The 21,439-nt window shown below is 37.4% G+C and overlaps 5 protein-coding genes across 6 annotated transcripts in view; 3 read left to right on the top strand and 2 right to left on the bottom strand.

Annotated features, from left to right (window-relative positions):
* LOC126374477 (ejaculatory bulb-specific protein 3-like) overlaps positions 1–21,439 on the bottom strand; it is a 401,847-nt gene that overhangs the window by 99,433 nt on the left and 280,975 nt on the right. The gene's annotated exons all lie outside the window — the stretch shown is intronic.
* Positions 614–3,447, top strand: LOC126374440 (uncharacterized). The gene is made up of 5 exons (XM_050021089.1): positions 614–754; positions 1,292–1,603; positions 2,051–2,086; positions 2,161–2,287; positions 2,835–3,447. The coding sequence occupies exons 1-5, from the start codon at positions 614–616 to the stop codon at positions 2,945–2,947; spliced, it is 729 nt and encodes a 242-aa protein (XP_049877046.1). The 3' UTR covers positions 2,948–3,447.
* LOC126374466 (eukaryotic translation elongation factor 1 epsilon-1) lies at positions 5,957–7,847 on the bottom strand. The gene is made up of 4 exons (XM_050021121.1): positions 7,514–7,847; positions 7,238–7,426; positions 7,040–7,135; positions 5,957–6,795 (listed from the first exon to the last, which is right to left on the bottom strand). The coding sequence occupies exons 1-4, from the start codon at positions 7,598–7,600 to the stop codon at positions 6,646–6,648; spliced, it is 522 nt and encodes a 173-aa protein (XP_049877078.1). The 5' UTR covers positions 7,601–7,847; the 3' UTR covers positions 5,957–6,645.
* Positions 9,373–17,524, top strand: LOC126374373 (solute carrier family 35 member F5). Its single transcript, XM_050020988.1, has 10 exons — positions 9,373–9,752; positions 9,835–9,969; positions 10,088–10,153; positions 10,544–10,636; positions 10,945–11,097; positions 12,847–13,029; positions 13,511–13,658; positions 14,120–14,279; positions 14,536–14,760; positions 14,944–17,524. The coding sequence occupies exons 1-10, from the start codon at positions 9,600–9,602 to the stop codon at positions 15,011–15,013; spliced, it is 1,386 nt and encodes a 461-aa protein (XP_049876945.1). The 5' UTR covers positions 9,373–9,599; the 3' UTR covers positions 15,014–17,524.
* LOC126374348 (probable RNA-binding protein CG14230) lies at positions 18,428–21,435 on the top strand. The gene is made up of 8 exons (XM_050020950.1): positions 18,428–18,748; positions 18,955–19,073; positions 19,155–19,445; positions 19,795–20,013; positions 20,171–20,397; positions 20,566–20,840; positions 20,919–21,155; positions 21,236–21,435. The coding sequence occupies exons 1-8, from the start codon at positions 18,562–18,564 to the stop codon at positions 21,409–21,411; spliced, it is 1,731 nt and encodes a 576-aa protein (XP_049876907.1). The 5' UTR covers positions 18,428–18,561; the 3' UTR covers positions 21,412–21,435.

Below are 21,439 nucleotides of genomic sequence, written 5' to 3'. Positions count from 1 at the left end.
GACATAGCACAAGCACGGATCCTTACAAGAATATATTACAATTTACTATACATAATAAAATTATATAACATGGATGCCTACAAAGGACTCGGCTAGTGCTAGAAATAGTGCCTGTGATCAAATTTAAATATTAGTCCGAAAATAAGATACTTACTACAACTGAGCTAGAAAAGGGAAACGTTCGATTAGTAGATAGAAACTAGACTTGAATCACCCATTGGCACCTTATACCTGGGCGCAGAAACCACCTATACCTATAGCCCGCCGTTCATGTTGTGTTTGACCAGATAGACAAATAAAGATCAGTTAATAGTTATTTGACACCCTACAAGAAAAGTCGACTTTTGTGTTCCGTCCGGTCTATCATTGTGATTAATGAGAAAAAATTGTAACGACCTGTTCAATACTTAGCACCGAAACAATTACAGTTAGACATAACCGCGAAGCAAATTGAATCCACTCTATTCAAACCAAATCCAAACGCATTCAACAGTTGCACAGATTCGAAGCACTCACGGCGACACCTGTCAACTGTAACTGGGCATAATGAGGTAGCTTCCTGTGGCGAACTAATTTATATAGACCTCATGTATGGAGAAGGCTATTCGATGCCATGTTGGGGGCGATAGTTCTACTAGTGTTGCTGCCAGCGCTCGTGACTTCATCTGGAGATGGGAACATCAGACTGCTGGAGGAAGAAGTCGGTGCCGCGATACGGGCCTGTACGCCGCCTAGCAAAGAAGGGGGTCGACAGGTAGGTAACATACTTAATCATTATTTTTGAACAACCCGTCATCTAAAGCTTATTTCGTCTTAGAAAAGCATGGAAAAATTTATAATAATGCAAATTCACCAGACAAGTCTAGGACATTACGAAAAATGGATGGCAAACTATCGGAGAGTCTTCCGACAACTTTAGGTATTACCTACCTTAGAATAAACAATATTACTACGTACCTATTGAAGGGACACTCCATCCCGCATCGATACGAGCTTGGAGCGATCTTGATTTACCTCATACCTGATGGGGGCCACAATAGTCTTAAGGCATACGGGAGCGCGCGCGAACAATCCTACCTACCTCACACGCATGAGGTAAGGTGGCAAACGGCAAGAACATTTTTTTTCTAAAAGAGTGTCCAGGATGTGGCATTACGTAGGATTTATCTTATCGTCTTGTCTAGCCTGAATTATCCCATTGCTAGGCAAAGTAATCGCTCTGTTTCTCCCACTATCCTCGCCCTTTGTTATATGTAAGTACATACCTACAATGTTATTCGTCTCTACCTAGCGTCGCTCCGATGATTTTGGGTACGACGACCAATACGGAGACCGGACGCCCAGAATTGATGGCAATGAGAAGACAGATTTAAATCAGTACGCACACGAGAGACGTAACACCAGTGACACGAGGGATAAGATCCATGTTCTCAACGCTACAGACTACGATTATGGAGGATATGGGGCTGGTAACAGAGGGGAGAAGTTCGTCAATACTGTACCAAGACCTGCTGGTGGTGGTAGCTATAACGAGACTACGAATACGAGCTTCAATAGAACTAAAAGAAGTGAGCCGTTGCTAAGTAAGGAAGATTCTGACCAGGTAATTGAAACATTTTGATCTTAAAATACATTCATCAGCTTTTGATTCTGCAACGACCATGTTGTAGGTACGATAAGGTACAAAAGTCCAATCATTTTCTTGCAAAGTAATAAATTAACTGGTTGCACTTACTCCTGGTTACATGTCGTTTCTGTAATAGACCAAAAATACCTACAAAAACAGAAATTTTACAATTATACAACTAATGGTACATAATTTCACCACTTTACAAAGAATTCGCTGGCTCAGTGACTGCACTTTTATTCTTTGATTATACATATTCAATCACGAACCATACGTCCTCTAAGCACGGATACTTTCCTAAATCTTAGGTATTATATAGCAGGAAATACCTACCCATATCAATAAAATCTAATAGAATAAATAGATACATTCACTCTAAAAACCTCTTAAGTGTCATCATAATATCCTTTCGTATTTTTCCAGTGTCTTAGTCAATGCGTGTTCGCCAATTTGCAAGTGGTAAGTGTATTATAATAACTCATACATTATGTTGTATTTAATTGTATTGACCTGTAACCCTCGCGTGATGACAGGTGGATTCGAGGGGGATCCCTCGTGAGGCCGAGCTGTGGAACAAGGTGCAGGGCTCCGTCACTTCGCAGCAGTCAAAAGCCGTTCTTAGAGATCAGATCCGCGCATGCTTTCAAGAACTGCAGTCTGGTTTGTTATCGATTTTCTTATCTAATTCTGTTGTAAGAATGTACTTTTCTTGTCGTTTAAATTATGATTGGCTAAACATTAACACAAAGAAGTACCTATATCATTTATAGGTACCTACATATTATAAGTAGGAGTGTATAAATATTGAATTCGTGCCGTGTCTTAAATACAAATATACTTTATTGCACCAAAATAAAAGGAACTATTTACAAAAAGACTTAACTATGTACATGGCAAATGGCGGCCTTATCGCTTAAAGCGACTTTGGTCCAAACAACCATAAGGCGAGGAAGTATGTAAAAATTAAAAGATTGCGGATTGATAAATCGTAGGTAGGTACATTAAATATTACCTCGCTGAAATATAAAACATAGTGATTCGCAAAGTTGGTAGGTACCTACTTCCTTCCCGAAGAATTCTTAAACTAGAGTAAGGAATGTACCCTTTCCCGTGATGAAATAGCTTTTTCAAAGTCTAAGCCAAAGCTTCTGCCCTAGCGAATTCTATGACAAAGGTATTTATGCATTTAATTCTACATCGTTCACAGAAGCGGAAGACAACGGCTGCTCTTACTCTAACAAGCTGGAACGATGCCTTATGCTGAGGTTCTCTGACCGAAAATCAGATGAAGGACAAAAAGAGGAATCGCAGAAAACCTAACAGCTTTAACATTTAAACTACCTATTAATTTAAAGCAATGCACAGAGAGGGTGGGTGGTTCTTCGAATACCGGAAGTCAATAATGGCCCCGATTCCTGCAGACACCGCCTAATTTTATTTTAGGTTATATCCGTCATTTTCGTATCCGTCGAAAAGGAAAGGGACGGATGATTCACAGCTCTTAATTTTAGGAAGAATGAGTAAATTAATGTGTCGGGTTATTGACGGATGTAAAATTTTTAGACGGTTGGTTTAGATTTGTGCTTAAAATTGACGTGTGTTCCATAAATTTTATGCTTGTCGATTACCCGTCCCTTTCCTTTTCGGCGGATAAGAAAATGACAGATATAACTTAAAATAAAATTAGATGGTATTTACAGGAATTAGCACCATTATTACCGTAAACGCAAAAATATCCTAAGTAGAATCTTTTTGCAAATATCCAGTTGGAACTTATGTATGTCGCCAACTTCGTAAGTTCTAACTGGATATTTGAACTATTACCGTTAAACATAGTAACTATTAAGTAACTAATAAATATCCTAGAATCTATAATATTTTTGCAAATATCTCGTTAGAACTTATGTAGGTTGGCGACATACAAAGTATCTGGGATATTTTTGCGTTAACGGCGCATTATTAGTTAATAGTTTAACAGTTATTTGACCACCGGTGTACGAAGATCCACCCGGATATCGGTAGCGGTTTGGGGCGATTTTGTAAAATCTGGATATGGCGCGGTATGGTTTCATAAAAAAACGAACTCCCGCTTTTCGCTTCGGCGAACGCTCCCGATCCCAGTAGGTACGTAAGTACTGGTACTACCTATGTGTGCATCGCTTTATATTTTTTCTTAAATACGTATACTTACTGACACCTACGACCCACGCAATGTTTAACGGATTGTATATGAAATAATAGAATAAGTAATATATTTTCTTATTAATATCATGTAGTCATTATGTAAATAGCAAAGCAAATCAAAATAAAGTCTGAATATGTTCTAATGACTTTATTTGAATAGTTCTACATTATTAACGTACCTAAGTGCACCTATGCGTTCTACATACTAGTTATAGACAATACCTAAATGAACTGCATTCTTACCAACTCTATATAACATGACAAACTAACAATCAATAATACATATAATACAGACAAAACCATTTATAAAATGTTATCTTCTTTGCAGGTATAGGTAGCTACATACGTATTGCGTATACCTATGTAACGCTGTACATATCTAGTTAAATGATTAGATAACTTATATCTCTACAGAATTATATGACAACACAGACAGTAGAATATCATGGTCTCTGCCTACCCCCAACGTAAAATAGGCGTGATAGGCATTATGTATATACGCGTGTGTATATAGTATAAACAAAACTACCGCTTATTTTATATTTTGCACTTGCTGTTTTTAGAGTACACAAACTTCGTAAGTACCTAGTCTTTGTTCATAAATATAAAATGACTGGATACCCCGGGAAGGCGAATGGTTGTGGGTGAAACAGCACTGGTTTGTCAAGACTGACGTCCTTCAGCTGATGAGGAAGAATCTGCCGGGGCAAGTTGTTCCGCTGGGGTTTCGCTTTCTGAAACATTGCCACTACCTACAGTAAAAAAATAACAGATACATTTTCTTACCAACAAAGAAAATATACACATAATCTTTACCTACTGTCCCGCTGCTAGACAATTCTCTCCTTTATGAGGGTTGCATATAGTTCTTCAGTCCTGACATACGAGTATGTATACCCCAAATGATATATAAACATATTTTTTTCCAATATTTGAAGTTTTCGACGATCTACCAAGATTAGCGGGGTCTAGACTCGTTTTCTCACCTGAGCTACCCACAGTGACATGATTAGAACGACTTATTTCTCGTCTTTTTCGTACTAAACTGTATACAGTTAGACATATCTCTCGTCTCTTTCACACTAAGCGATTATTATATATATATCTGTCCTTTTTCGTTAGGGTGTCCAAAAATGTTAAACATCTGTGTATGTAGCTAGGGTGGGAGCTAGGTATAAGCTATTAGATTCTTCAAGCAATTCAAATTCAAATACTCACGCAATTCCAGATAAATATTAAAATACAGAATGTGATCCAGATTTTAGGCACTGTCATTATTTCTAGTAACTACTGTATCGGATCCTGTACATTATACATACTTACTAAAAGTTATTGTTTCACTCAGTTTTATCCAATGTTTTATAACGATAATAAATAAAGGATATAAAATAAAATTGTTATACAGCTTTGCCAATCACAAATGTTATGTACTTACGAACAGTTTCTACGGCTAGTTGGCTGTAGCAATAAATAAGTTTGAGGCTCAATGACAAGATAGGGACCAAAAAATTACGAGGTGAATCTTAAAAATCGCAAATCCTTGGCTTTAAGCAGGACCGATCGTCGTGGAGATCCTTGGGGGAGGCCTATGCCCAGCAGTGAGCGTCGTACGGCTGATGATGATGATGGCTTTAAAAATCTCATTTTTATCGTGTGCCACCTAACGTGTAAATAAGAGCGAGACACAGTCCGTGCGCTCTTACCTACTCCAGACAAAAATCCCGGAGGGGGTGAGGTCGGCGCCCGATGCGAATTCATGCGGGGCGGAAAGTTACCGTTCTATACGTAATCATCATCATCATCAGCCCATTAACGTCCCCACTGCTGGAGCACGGGCCTTCCCTATGGATGGATAAGGAGATCGGGCCTGAAACCATCACGCGTGCCCAGTGCGGATTGATGGTTATTAACGACTGCTAATGCAGCCGGCACCGACATGAAAACTTTTTTTGTAGTCACCCATCCTATGACCGGCCTTTGCGAAAGTTGCTTAACTTCAACAATCGCAGACCGAGCGCGTTTACCGCTGCGCTACCGAGCTCCTCATTACATTATGTTTGTATAATTATATTTAGGGCAATGTTAAAACAAATGGTTGCCTATGTTAGGGTACTAACCTTGTTAAAGATTATGTAATAATACTCATTGTGCTTTCTTATCTTACATATATTGCAGTCTTAAATAAATAAATTAGCGTCATCTGTGACTTCAAGATGCTGATTGGATTTGTTGTACAACACAACATATTGCATAGATAAGCGACATACACTCTCATGCTCTCTTTTAGATTCATTTCAGATAATACTGTATAGCAACCCACTTCATTCTTTATAACAATATTATTACAATAATTTAACTGCGGGGTGTGTACAGGAACCGCGCCGCGGCGCGAATTATATCGAGGGCTTTGACTAAATAACCATACAATGTTTATTTATGTAGATAGCATTTGTTACGTCTGTCCATTGGTTGAAACCCTCGATAAAATTCGCGCCTCTCGCGGCGCAGTTGCTGTGCACACCTTGCTGGTACATATATATTTATTTAAATTTGATGTTGCAGTTGGTGAAAAGTATAGTATGTTCTATTCTGACCCAGAAGAATATAAGTGCATTGGGTTGGTCTTCTTAATAATTATGAATTTGTATATCAGTTACAAGGTACATACAGTACAAGATGAGCCTTATTTACAATCCATACTATTGTTAGTAAAAATATCTGAATGTTGAGCATATTCATTAAACCTTTCACACAGCGCCATCCTTAAAGAAAGTTTCTAAAGACAATCAGTATTAACTAAAGTCACAATTTAAAAGAGAGTTTAGACAGTCAGATCAGTGTGCAGCAGGAGCAAGTATTGACAAAGTTAATGTGTTAAGAGGGAGCGGAGGCTTGCTTGCGCACACTTTAGGTTGAGCCTGTATGTGCTTAGACCATCTGCACAGGTGGAGTAGTGATTCTCGCTCTATCACTGATAACCGCTCCTGGAAGAAAATATAATATATATTTGTATATAAAAGTATGTGTATAGACACACCATATTTCTATATTTTTAATTCTGATATCAAAACTAGATCATTATTGGTTACAGATTAATTAGCTTTACTTGTCATGAGGCTACAAAAATTAAGACCTGATCAGAAACTATTATAAACATGTTCGTAATCAGTCTATAGTAAGTGATGAAGAACAAAAGAATTAATGAATAAGAAAAAATAATAAACTTACCAGTAAAGGATATAGAACATAATACACTGCTACATCAGTTACTGTTAAAAATTGTCCTGCCAAATAGGTATTTCTTTCTAACGCCTTATTGATATCCTGGAAAATAAAGTATCATTTTGAATGTTGATTTGCCTATAAAATACAAGGTTGTTTGTTTTATAGAAGTAACTGATATTGTTACCATTATGTAAGACTCACTTCTAAAAAGTTCTTAGAGCAAGTAGGGTTAGCTACTGCTTGGTTGGCATACATGGCGATGTGCTCCAGCCACTGGTAGCTAAGCAGTGCCTGCTCCTGACTCCATGGAGACCCACTCTTCGCTGCCAGCCGTAACACGATACTCGCAAACCCTTCCACATTCTGCTTGTCTAACACCGTCGTCAATACCTAAAACATTCACAGCCATCACTTTAAAACTCATAAAATGTCCAAGAACTGAAACGTGAAAAAGGCAAAACTTTTAAGTCCTTTTACCTTGTCGGTATTGTAACACACTGTTCCCACAGGCGTGTTCAAGTATTTGCCAATCAATTTAATAACTTCGACAGTGCACGCACTCATTATTTTAATTTATTATAAGACACTTTTTTGAGAAGCGAAGAAAGAAATATTCAAAAACAAATCATAACCTATAATTCAACGTCATCCAGTAATAGAGTCCAAAAAAGTTAAAATAATTTAGTATGAATGAGAAAGTGTTAAAAAATTAAGTTGTAAGACAAAGATAACAAAACTGGGTGACTTTTGTATTAGTGTTCAGAAATTCCCACAAAAACACACTGAACACTGTTTTCTTTTTAAAGAATTTAAACAACTTCCGGCTTTTTCGGCGGGAAACGGGAACGGGACAGTTGCTTTCTTCATTGAGTAATCTAAATAATTAATACGAAGTGGTGTTTTGTGGTTAATGATCGCATTAAGTTAGTCGGAAGACATTCGCGAGTGTTATTATATTGGAGTATTCAATAAACAAAGTGTATCTGCCTATTTTCGCTTCGTGCCGGGAAGCCGCTTCATAACTCAAAAGTTTATGCGGACTTTTGAGTTAATTCGTTTGGGGTTCGGAGTAGGAGTCTACTCCGAGGGTGGGGGCTTAGGTTTCATCATCATCACCTTTCATCATTTCATTAATCATCAAGAAAAAAAATACGTCAGACATGGCTGTATGGGCATAGTTCCCTTTACCTTACCCTTCGGGGAAAACCAAAACAAAAAAAAAAATTAAACAACTTCCAATCAGTTCAGTCGGACAGTGATAACGTTATAGCAGTATTACAATGACCTATCTCTGTTTTCCTCTCGTTTTCCTTTACACCTATCGAAACAAAGACCTTGTATCAATATCGAAAAGACTTACATTTTTCGGCTCGTTTTTCGGCAAATGTGCCGGTCGCTGCTGCGCAAAAAAAAAACCAACATAATACGTCAAACCGTCAAACGATCAGTCAAAGTGTGGCTTTTCGGCGGGAAACGGGAACGGGACAGTTGCTTTCTTCATTGAGTAATCTAAATAATTAATACGAAGTGGTGTTTTGTGGTTAATGATCGCATTAAGTTAGTCGGAAGACATTCGCGAGTGTTATTATATTGGAGTATTCAATAAACAAAGTGTATCTGCCTATTTTTGCTTCGTGCTGGGAAGCCGCTTCATAACTCAAAAGTTTATGCGGACTTTTGAGTTAATTCGTTTGGGGTTCGGAGTAGGAGTCTACTCCGAGGGTGGGGGCTTAGGTTTCATCATCATCACCTTTCATCATTTCATTAATCATCAAGAAAAAAAATACATCAGACATGGCTGTATGGGCATAGTTCCCTTTGCCTTACCCTTCGGGGAAAACCAAAACAAAAAAAAAAAAAAAAAAAAAAAAATCAGTCAAAGCTCAGAACAATAAAAGTGTCAAACAGAAGCTTATTGTTCGGATTGGTCCGGTCAGGGCTTTTTGGCGGGAAACGGGAACGGGACAGTTGCTTTCTTCATTGAATAATCTAAATAATTAATACGAAGTGGTGTTTTGTGGTTAATGATCGCATTAAGTTAGTCGGAAGACATTCGCGAGTGTTATTATATTGGAGTATTCAATAAACAAAGTGTATCTGCCTATTTTCGCTTCGTGTCAGGAAGCCGCTTCATAACTCAAAAGTTTATGCGGACTTTTGAGTTAATTCGTTTGGGGTTCGGAGTAGGAGTCTACTCCGAGGGTGGGGGCTTAGGTTTCATCATCATCACCTTTCATCATTTCATTAATCATCAAGAAAAAAAATACGTCAGACATGGCTGTATGGGCATAGTTCCCTTTGCCTTACCCTTCGGGGAAAACAAAAACAAAAAAAAAAAAAATGGTCCGGTCAGTGCAGTGAATTAATTCTCATAGAATTCCATTAAGAAATGAAATCTCATAGTTATTCCTTTATATAGTAATCTGTGCTATATTCTCTACAGTTACAAATTATCAACCAACCAACTCGTTAAATATTTAAAGCACGTGACAAAACTATGGACCGGAGCAACTAATAAAGTGCGATTTGGGTTCTGTTTACCGCATTTATTATATTTGTCTTCATGTTGACTTTATGCCACAATTATTTTCGTGTAGCTTCCAACAATAAAAACAATCAAGATAATCAGAATGTTAGCAGAAGGAAGTTTGTTTTCGGCGTATTTCTTTTACTGTTGGTGGTGGTTTTGTGGGTGGTATCGTCAGAGCTGACAAGAGTAAGTACGGGTTCCTATTTACAACTTTTTATACGGCTTCTTTCGTGACATTCAATAACAATGAACTTTTGTTTTGTTACAGTACATATACTTGGAAAAAAAGTTGGAAAGACCCTTCCTTGTAACTTATGTGCGCAGCTCACTACTGTTTGTGTATTTATTAGTGTTATGTTTCACACCACCCACTAGAGACCCTTGTAGGCCTGCTGACTATACTGTAAGTATATTTATGTTATACAAGATAGTTATTATCTAAAATATGTCATTTAAATTTTCTTATAAGATTTTTTAATCAAGACTAGATCTTGTTTGAAACCAATATTATTATTTTTCAGCAATTAATAGAACCAACAGCTGAAACAGATGATGAAAATTTTTTCAATGAGTCTACCACAAGTTTGGTAAGTTTTATTTATGCTATCAAACTTTCATACCAAAAGTGGCTGCAAGTTGTTGTCTGGTTGTCTGGCTCCATCCAACCCACTAGGGATTGCGTGCGTGAGTTTATGTATGTATGTATAAATAAAATATATAGTTTTTAAGTATCCTTGAAATTATTTTTATATTATTATTATAAAACTTTATTCTTTGAACTTTGTACTTTACCAACCAAAGAAACATGATTTATCAGTACAGCATTACAAATTTTGTACTTCCTTTGTTACTTGATAACTTTAGACAAAAAAGTAACATATTAAGGATTTTATCATTAATCAAATGCTTAAGAAATTATAAATTATGTGTTGTTTTAAATATTTTAAGTTTCTATTAAAACACATTTTTCTTTCAAGGGTGACTCCACATTTGTGCCGGTTCGGGCTGGAGAGACCACTGACAGTGATGATGCAGCCCCTAGAGCCGTGCGCTTCAACAAAGTTGCTGAGGTAAAAACCAGTAAAACCATAACAGTTACACAAATATAATCATTATTTTTATCACCAAAATAGTGTTGTACATCTAACTTCATCAAACAATATTTTATTTAAAAAAAAGTCTGCAAGATATATCTGGTGAGGGCAGGGGAGATGCGACACTACACGAACGTAGGTTAATGTGTGTCATCTTTTAATGCGTAAACCGTGGATAGATTTGGATGAAACTTGAGTGTATATCAACGAAGCGGCGGGCGGCGAACTACTACTACTTATTACTTACTCTGCTACTACTACTTATATGATAATGTTTGCTACAGGTGCGCGTGATGTCTGCAGCGCAGGCGGGCGAGGCATTGCTGGCGCGGCTGTCGTGGGCGGCTTCGGTGCGCGCCACCGAGCACGCGCAGCGCCGTGCCGCCGCCGCCGCCACGCGCCGACACCTGCGGCTCGCGCTGCTCTTTGCTGTACCCGTGAGTGATAAATCCCTCCTCCCTCTCCCTCTCGCTTTATCTCCCTCCCTCCCTCTCTCTCTCTCTCTCTCCCCCTCTCTCTCGCTCTCTCCCCCTCTCTCTCACTCTCTCCCCCCTCTTTTTGTCTCGCTCTCTTCCACACTCTCTCGCTCTCTCTCTCTCGCTCTCTCTCTCTCTTTCTCTCTCTCTCTCTCTCTCGCTCGCTCTCTCCCTCTCTCTCTCTCGCTCTCTCCCTCTCTCTCTCTCTCTCTCACACACACACACACACACACACACACACGTAAAAATACTTAGAACAGACAACAATAGAGCATTCACAAGTAACATGGGGTCATTGCTCTTACCTAAGCAACAATTTGACCTATTTAGTGCCCTAATAAGTCTGTATACTTATGATAGTACACTGACTGACTACATATTATACTTACTGTTACTACAGTGAATCAGTTTACCAAAGATGTATGATTTTTTTTCTTCAAATTCATTAATAAATCCATCGTAAAAATATTTTGTACCTATTTGAGACCAAACTTGTAAAATTGTATCAAGTCGGTCTGAGGAACATGTCATGTGTTTTCCTATTCTCTACTTAGTTAAGAAGTTTTTAGTTGACCCCTGTTCAGAGAAATAAGAAGACTTTAGGAGAAGGTCATCTTGCTGAATGTTGGGATAACATGAATACATTTTGAGCTGGTTAATATTGAAATTGAAACAACAAACTCTGAGAAGTCAAACAGCTTAAAATTATACCAAGAAGTAGTAGGTAGATGTCAACTATATTATATCACAATTAGACATTCCATTCTACATTCCTGCCTTTATCTAAGTCACGTATTTTCTCATGGTGTAATACAAATAATGGCTGTGAATCATTTTACTTGATTAGCCGCACGTTACAATTATCTACAAACAGTTAATTCATAGCTGAAATATTGCTTCCTGATTTATGATGGATTAATTTCTAGTTAGTTAACAAGCCATTCAAAAGTTGATTGCATAATTCAAGTTCAAAATTCACGAAATACCTTATACCTTTATTCAGTAGGTAACATAGTTGCACTTTGAGTGGTCATTTTTTACATAACGAACGTCTCATCAACCTAAAACTACTGCAGCTTCTCACAACCTGTAACACAGCATTAGTACATTCATAAGTACATTAGTTTCTCTTGGCATGTCATGGGAGCAAGGTACAGAAACTGCAAAAGGTCGCGAAGAATGGAACTCTGTTATTCGAACCTTAAATTCCAATAGGGGACAAGAGACATTAGATAGAAAGTATAATTGAGTCTGCTTTTCGACGTTATTTGGTGCAAGTAACAAAACAATCAAATAGTCACCCATATAACTTTCATCATCATCAGCCGTACGACGCCCACTGCTGGGCATAGGCCTCCCCCAAGGATCTCCACGAACGTGTCATCCGCCTAAAACTACTGCAGCTTCTCACAACCTGTAACAGCATTAGTACATTCATAAGTACATTAACTAACTAACTAACTTCCATATAACTTTAAATACCCCTTATTTCACAGAGTCCTGTGCATAAATGGAAGATAACATGGGAGATGTACAATACTTATAAAAGTTCAAAACATCGCACGTGTACCTATTAAAAGTTTTTTTACGCGTTTCTTTACCAATGTACAAAGATCTTATAATAGGTGGGACGAGAGAGTTATAAAAGGGTTCCATTTTCCTTAAGAGAAAAGAAATCCTGAAAAGGTAACTAAGAAACATGTATTCCAGTGGTTCATATCAAACTACCTGTATCGCCTGAGTTTGCTGTACACGGGGACGTGTTCCGCCTCTATCTACACGTCGACGACGGGCGCCATCGCGCTCTCTCTCGGCGCAATACTGCCACAACAGCCGAACGACCGCTTCAACGTGTCCAAGTGTATCGCTATCGTGCTCACGGCCGCTGGACTGGTAAGAATATTTTCTATATGCTATAATGATATGAGGCCTCAGTTTTAATGCCCTAATTACGTATAACGAGGCCTCCAATCAACCGAAATGGAAATAATATAATTATACTCCACCGCGCTAGTGTGAGTCCGTAGATAAAAATAGTACATTATCTCACATGTAAACTACTTAACTTCAACTGCAGCATACAATCAGGAAAAAAGTTTGTAAAACCACAGGGTAGTTCTTTCCAGTTTACAAGAGAGAAACCAAATAATCTCCTAATTAATTGTTTTTTCTATTGGAGATCACAGATTACCTACGTTATTGTCCGAGCTAGTCACATTACGAAATAAAAGTCGTTCGCCTGTAAATACATTGAACCTTGTGAGACTTCTAGACACAATAGTTAAACAGTGGAGTTTGCATTTTGAAAAAACATCTTCGATCTTACGATTTTGTAGTATATTATCTAAAATTCAATCTTATTCATGATTTGCAGGTAGTACTGGCAATAACAGAGAGCCACCAGACCAACTGGACGGCAGTGTCCGCTGCGCTAGGCTCCGCCTTGTGTTACGCAACACATCTGCTCATCTACCGGCGGGAGATGAGGAAGGGAGATGGCATCAACGCTCCTTTACTTGTTGGTTGGTATTGCCTTTTGTATATCATAGTAATGTTCCATGCTGCTATCCTGTTTTGTTTCATTCTAGCCACAATAGATACTTTACTGGTTTCAAAATATACTTTACAACACACTACTACAGGCTACTAAAAGTTTTATTAGAAGTATGGTACCTTCACTTTTGTAGTACTCTAATTTCGGAAACTGCGGTATGATCTGAGAGTTTAGTTTGCCATGACATTTCACACACGCGATTGGTCAGTAATTTCTCGTGCATCATCTTGTGTTCGCTTGTCTGGTCACACATTGTGGGTGATTATTGCTATCACTATCAACTAGCACTTGTATTAGTAATATGCGGTAAAATATTCCAATTGTTTCTGGTATTCTGAAATCTGACATTATATTATGTATATCAAAATTCTCAATTGTTTCTAGACTTCGTTTTTCTAAGGTGAAGACTAACGTACCTCAATTTCGCAGGTGTGGTAGGATGCGCTTGTGGTTGCCTAGCGTGGATACTGGGCGCCATGTTGGCATTAGGCCAAGTGGAGCGTGCCGCGCTGCCGCCGCCGCGACTGTGGTCGTGGATACTGCTCGACGCCGCCCTCGGCCCACTGCTCATCGAGTCGCTGTGGCTCTGGTGAGTACCGTCTCCCAATACTAACATATTATACATCAATGACTCGTCTCCACATTGTGTTCATAGAAGTTGTACATTAAGGGTTGACAGTTGAAGAATTCATGTCTTTTTTATCCTTCCCCCTACTGGAACTTCCGTTCCTTGGTTTTGCCTATTCGTTCCCCTTGTCTGTGGCAATTACTAAAGCCGCGCGAAGCTAAATCCTAACAAAAAGAAAAAAAAATAGGTGTAAAGTGTAAACGCCTTGCACGTACAGGGGCCGTTCGCTGACGTCGACGCAGACGGCGAGCGCGATGCTGGGGCTGGCGCTGCCGGCGGCGGCGCTGCTGGAGGCGGCCCGCGGCGGCGGCGCGTGGCGCGGCGCGGCCGCGCTGCTGGCGTTGGCGGGCTGGGTCGCCGCGCTGCTGCCCGCGCCGCGCTGCCTGCCGCCTTGCCTGCCCGCTTGCCTGCACAACAACATGCGCGCGCAACAAGGGTTCTCGTAAGTCACCAACCTTACTTTATAAACACCTGCTCGAAAACTGCGTTATTCCTTTTTTAAAAAGGGGCAGATAGTACAAATATATATAATTATATTCTCTTTAGTACAAATATGCGGTAACGAAAGGAATAGACTTTTTCTACAGTATCTTTATTCAGAATATATTTTTATATCTTATTACAGAGCAATAAGAAACCTGCCAGACTTGGACGAGCAATCCGAGGCGTTGATGACGCCTGAGGAACCGACGTAGCATACCGTCCTCGTCTAAGGACTCTCGTTAGAAGTCTGAGCTGCACTCACCCAGCTTGCTACACTTGGCTTATACCATAGTAAGGAATCACTAATGACAGCTTCACATAGGGGGCCTACTAGTTCCATTGTGCAGGTTTCAACAAGATGCCGCCTATTGCACTCTCTTCACTCGCTTAGATCCGTAAGTGCGACAGAGAGCGGAAATCGCAGCAGGCGGCGAAAAAAAATAGGTGTAATGTAAAGTTCCCACATTCCCACATTTAGTGTTTGACTTTACTATAATGCACTACTCGTAGAAAATAACTACACACCTAAAAGACACCAAGACTATAAACTTATCGAGACGGACATCACAACGGCATGAAAGCGATTAAGGTATACAAGTGGCTAAGGTTATTATCGATTTACGGACAAATAGGAAATCGGTATCGAATTTCACACCGGTATAATAACGGTGACGTAACCTTCCGCTTGTATACCTCAACCACTTTCAAGCCGTGATCTGGTTACAAGTACTTGGTGCCTATTCGGGCCGACACAAACATAACTTAATTTTAGTTGGACAGCTCTTAAACTAGTGCCGTCCTTCACTTACAATAAGATAGCGTGAGATAGAGATAGAGCTACTTTAGCTCGATCAAATCAAGTTAAGATTAATTTGGTGGTTGGCTGAATCGGCACCATTGCTGAACTCAGGGCTTCGCGGAAGCTGTGAGGGCCAAATGTTTTTCATCACACTCAGTTTAATATTACACAATTATTGAGATTTGAACAAAGGCACGCCGTGTTATTAAAAGAATATTGTGTGTGCAGCAAAGTCAGGTGAAATGTAGGTCGGTGGCCTCAAGTATACCTCTGAATTTATTTCTCTAATACAAGAATGACTGAAGGTATTATTAGTATGTATGTGTGAGTATGAGTAGTAGGTTTACCACACTTGCTCGACCATGTTGACTTCCAAATCGGTAATCTTCTAAATTAGAATAGCAATAATGTTCAATATTGCAAGTGGTAATCGTAATTTAAGTTACTCGCATATTAATATGCATGTACATAATTCTTAATTACTTATACGTGATTTGGAAAAAATAAATTCGATATATGATCTCATTTCGTTTTCGTAGCTAGCGAAGAAAATACGAGCTAATACACACTGTGTCTGTTTGAAGTTTATACGAGCTTTATTCTTCCAAAAATAATCCCTGCCATATAAAGATTCCACTTCAAATGTCAGCAACGGCGTTCTCCCTTTAAAAAATATAGAAATTCATGGCAGCTACTTAATGATAATTTTTCAACAATAATTAAGTTCGACGACAATTCTTATAGATGCATAAAAAGTTAATAATACTCAATATAATGTTTTCAGTTAGCACTGTTTTGCGTATTCGTCTCCATACAAACAGACACACTGTGATCACCATTCCGGTTTAAAGTCAACACGCAAGCGTAGGTACTTAGAAAAGTACAGTTGGATTTGAGAGCACTCCTTAATATCCCGTCGAAATGCGAATACAACTATAGGTATTGAGTATATTGGCATTAAAACCGGGTAAGTACTAGTCTAATGGAGAAGATTGTCATCTTTCGCAACCAGGAATCACAAAAAAGTGAAATGCATATTTCAATAAGGGCTAGATACGGGGGAAACTGCTCACCGCGATACAGAAACCCGATTGATTTTGTGAATGACGCAAGCGCGAAAGAAAACAATTTTCTGCCTTGATAGCATTTATATTAAACTAAAAATAAGTAAACCTAGCATGTTAACCACTAAGTAATGAATGACCATTCCAGAATAAGCTGTTTGTTATTTTATATTATTTCCATTCTTGAGTGTGATGCGTGACAAATATATAATATGTGTAAATAAAATTTAATGTAAAATATTTTCACACAAATGTATGTTGTATTGTAAAAATATTGTAATGGATTTATGATGTCATTCATTTTAGCTTCAAATTTTTAAATACTTTAGTATATAGGACTCACCTTGTATTGAATTAAATCATTCCTCAATAGATTCATGCAAGATACGATTTTTGGAAGTTATGTTTGCTAGAGATGTTTCATTAAACTCAAAAGGTAATTATCTAGTTTAGTGATGGATGACTCTGTAAAAATGTTGAAGACAATATTATAGAAGAAATGTAATGTTTTAACATTTAGCTGCCTGTGCCTTTGCATATATTTTTGGAACAAATAAAACAACATCTTCTCTCTACAAGTATTTGAGTAACTTTATTTTTGTATAATTTGGTAACTTTCAAGCCTTTTGCTTCCGGACATAATATAATCGCGAAAAGAGTTTGCTTTTAGTAATATGTAATACGATCAATATTATTTTTGTTAGTATAACATTTTTACATTTCTTTATTTACGTAAAAGGTGCATAAAACTCTGATTAACGTATATATTTCATGTTATGATTTATAAAGTGACAGACACAGTATTATGTAAGTGGATTGTTTGAGTTGAGATTTGTGTCAATAGATTTTATATTACTGCATTATTTGTTTAAATTTGACCCCTATTTGGCTTATCTCACACCGATTCCATTGAGATCAGAGCGAAAAGCGAAACTTCCAACGAAAGTTCCAACTTGGTTCCATCCGACCAATAACATATACATCAATGCTTCCAGGAGCTGATTCTTGTTGCGGACAATTATTATGGTAGAACAGAATGTACACAGCCCATATAGCAGGAGAGTGTTCGCAATTTTGTCATTTCGTTAAAAACTACATAATAAAATATATTATTGGTCAGTGATCTACATTTTTGTATCTGAGATATATTTTATTTATTTTGGACAACAGACATTTTTTTTTTGGTTTGGTTTTCCCCGAAGGGTAAGGCAAAGGGAACTATGCCCATACAGCCATGTCTGACGTATTTTTTTTCTTGATGATTAATGAAATGATGAAAGGTGATGATGATGAAACCTAAGCCCCCACCCTCGGAGTAGACTCCTACTCCGAACCCCAAACGAATTAACTCAAAAGTCCGCATAAACTTTTGAGTTATGAAGCGGCTTCCTGACACGAAGCGAAAATAGGCAGATACACTTTGTTTATTGAATACTCCAATATAATAACACTCGCGAATGTCTTCCGACTAACTTAATGCGATCATTAACCACAAAACACCACTTCGTATTAATTATTTAGATTATTCAATGAAGAAAGCAACTGTCCCGTTCCCGCCTCCCGCCAAAAAGCCGGACAACAGACAGTCATATATAATATTTTTACTTCTAATTACGACCGGATGAGCATGTGATAAACATATTTTTGGTAAATAAATGTTAGGGAGGGCAAAAAAAGGCTGTATGGCTATGTTTCTTTGCTTATCTCATGTCGGAGTGTATAAAAATACCGTGAAATTTGACAGCTGGCTGACTGTCAGTGTCAGTTGTCAAATTATACTTATTTTTTATTTAACTTCATTTCAGTCCGCAGTATAAATACCTCAAAATTATAGGATAAGTTTCAATTTTTGTGTGTTACCTATTAATTAGTTCAATTAATTATTTCTAAATTCACAATGTCCTCGGGAACTCGCTTATTTGTAGGCAACCTCCCAGATAATACGAATGAAAAAGAATTACTATCAGCGTTTTCGTCGTATGGAGAAATAAAAAGTTTGGACTTGAAATCAAAGTCTGATGATAGTAGCAAAAAGAATTTTGCGTTCATTACACTTTCTTCTACAAACTACGATGTTGAGACTTGTAAGTATTCGTATAACCTTAATATCGGAAATGTAAACTGCAACATAACCTAACTTTTATCACATGTTAACTGTAGATTTATTTTTTACATAAGAAATAATAATTGATTTGTTAGTTGTATGTTGGTCTGGTTAGGCAGAGACCTGTGCCCAGCAGTGGGACGTATGTTTGTAAAATATCTGTTAAATATCTTTCTTACTTTCCAGGTATCAAACATTTTTCAAACCATAATTTCAAAGGCCAAAAGTTATATGTAACTCGTGCTCGGGAAAGTTTTTTGGAGAGACTGCAGCGAGAGAGAGCAGAGGCACAGAATACGAGAGATGTAATAGATGTTTGTTCATATGAAGACATTCTATTTAATGTTCTTTTAGGACTTTGATTGATATGAGTTTATAAATTACAGGATAAAATTGAAATTAATGAGCGGAAGGCAGAAATTAAGTTGTGTGGTAAACTCAACCCCCGTAAAAGGAAGGTGTCGCTGACAGATAGTTTTTACACTAAACTTGAGGAGGCAACTAGAAAACCGGAAAAGTTGAAACCTAACAAACTCGACTTGCCACCAACGGAAGGTCATGAGAAGACAAATAATAAAAAACTAGATTCAGACAAGAAAAGATTAGAGTCACTGAGAAAGAAGAGGCAGGAGTTTAAAGAAAAGCAAATGATTATAAAGACTGGATTAACTGGAGTAGTAAGTTCCTTTTATAGGTATCACCACTACACAAAATATAATTTAGAACCTTTGCAGTAATTATAAAGATACATTTCCTAGTTACATTTATACGAATAAGAATAAGAATAAAATAAATTTATTGCCAGTAACAATTTACATTTGCTATATAAACTAAGTACTTAATTATGAATATTGCGAATACGGGCAAAAGGAAATGGCTCAGCTTGTGCTGCCATGGAGCCATGTTATGGCGCCATCCAGCGCTGGTTTTCAGTCATTTCCTCTTCCTGAGATATTGTGCGGAAGTAATTGTCAACGAGGGCTAGAGGATATTAAATAGAATTATACCATGTCTTTATGTCCACAGGATAAAGTACAGAACAAAAAGTTAATATTCTATGATGATGATGAACCTCCAAAGCAGAAGAATTTGAATATTGACAATAAGCACAATACCGAAAAGGGCAATAAAAGTTCTGGCAGAGGGCATGGTAAAAAGAGCACTTTATTCGGTGACAATGATGATAGTGGTGATGAACTGAATTTTGAAATTAAGAAGCAATTTGAAGGCAAAAAGGGCCAGAAGGTAAAATTAATAGTATTATAGCTTAATTGTAATCTGATTCTTATTACACTTGCTGAAGGTAAGAAGAATCATCCAGTTGTTTTCAAATATATTTTATCTGCTATTTGTAGCTATTGTTATTTGTATATTAGTAGAGTATTTACTAGTTTGTTTAAAGGTTTTAGACTTGCAATCGAGATACAAATCTGATAAACGTTTCATCCTAGATGAAAGGTTCGTTGATGATGAATCCGAAGATGAAAAAGAGAAACAAAGCATAGATGAAGATGAAACTGTTGAACTGGGTCAAGAAGATGAAAAAGCCAAACAAATGAATATTTTGCAAAATGTACTCGGAGTATCTATCAAATCAAGTGTAACTGAACCAGGCAACAATAAGAGAAAGTAAGTATTACAAAATTATCCCACTTATCCAATAATATTCTTACGGTAGAATTTTTATATATTATTCTTCATTATGATAATTTCATACTTGTTTTTCACTTTCACACCTAGGGCTATTATATATGGTATGAAAAACAAACCTATAATGTTACAAAAAAATAATTTCAGATCCAAAATAGGTATGCTTCGATTTGACCCTAGTCAACCAGAACATGCCAAATACCTTGCCCCAGTTGAAGAACAAGAGACTACAAAGAAATCTAAAAAGAAAAAAAAAGATAAACAAGAGGAAGCCAAACTAGAGGTTGCACCAGAAATTCCCAAAGTAGAAGTCTCTAAAGAACAATTTTATAGAGTTAGTGAAACATTAAAAGAAGCCATTGTGCAGCCAACACAATTCAGTTTAAGAAGTTTATTTGGTAACAATGAAGAGACCAAAAAAGGTTTGTAGTTGATTGTCAAGTTTGAAATTGAAATTACATTCTTGAATCAATCTTATATATTTTTTTATTCTATCCTAGATGACACAGAACAGGAAACAGGATACATACCTCTGGAAACTTCAAAAGACCAGAACAAGAAAGTAAGAAACCCGCTTGATCCTGGTGAGAAAAACCCATTTGTTTACGATTCATCAGACTCTGAAGGTGAAGAAAAGGAGGAAGAAGTGAAAACTGCACCTTTGCCAGTTGTTGCTCCAGTTAAAGCAATATGGAAAGAGAATTTATTCTTCTCCAATTCTGACAATCGTTTAAAAGGTAACAATATAGTATAAATAAAAATATATAAATTCTTTATTTTCTGTGACATTTTTCTTATAAATTATATTTGATTTCAGAGGGTTTAGCATTCTTTAACAAAACTAGTGAACATGAAGAAGTAAAGGAAAGACGTGAACTTAAGTCTTTGATGAAGAAGCGCATTTACAATAAGGAAAGGAAGAATCAGATGTTCCAGAAAAAGATTGGTGGTAGAAAGAAGACAATGAAAAAAAGTTACAGAAAGAAAAGTTAAATAAAATGATTTGTTCAAATTAAATACG

Source organism: Pectinophora gossypiella, chromosome 17 (genome assembly GCF_024362695.1).
Source record: "Pectinophora gossypiella chromosome 17, ilPecGoss1.1, whole genome shotgun sequence".
Taxonomy (NCBI): Eukaryota; Metazoa; Arthropoda; class Insecta; order Lepidoptera; family Gelechiidae; genus Pectinophora; species Pectinophora gossypiella.
This window is presented reverse-complemented; position numbering and strand designations above follow the sequence as displayed.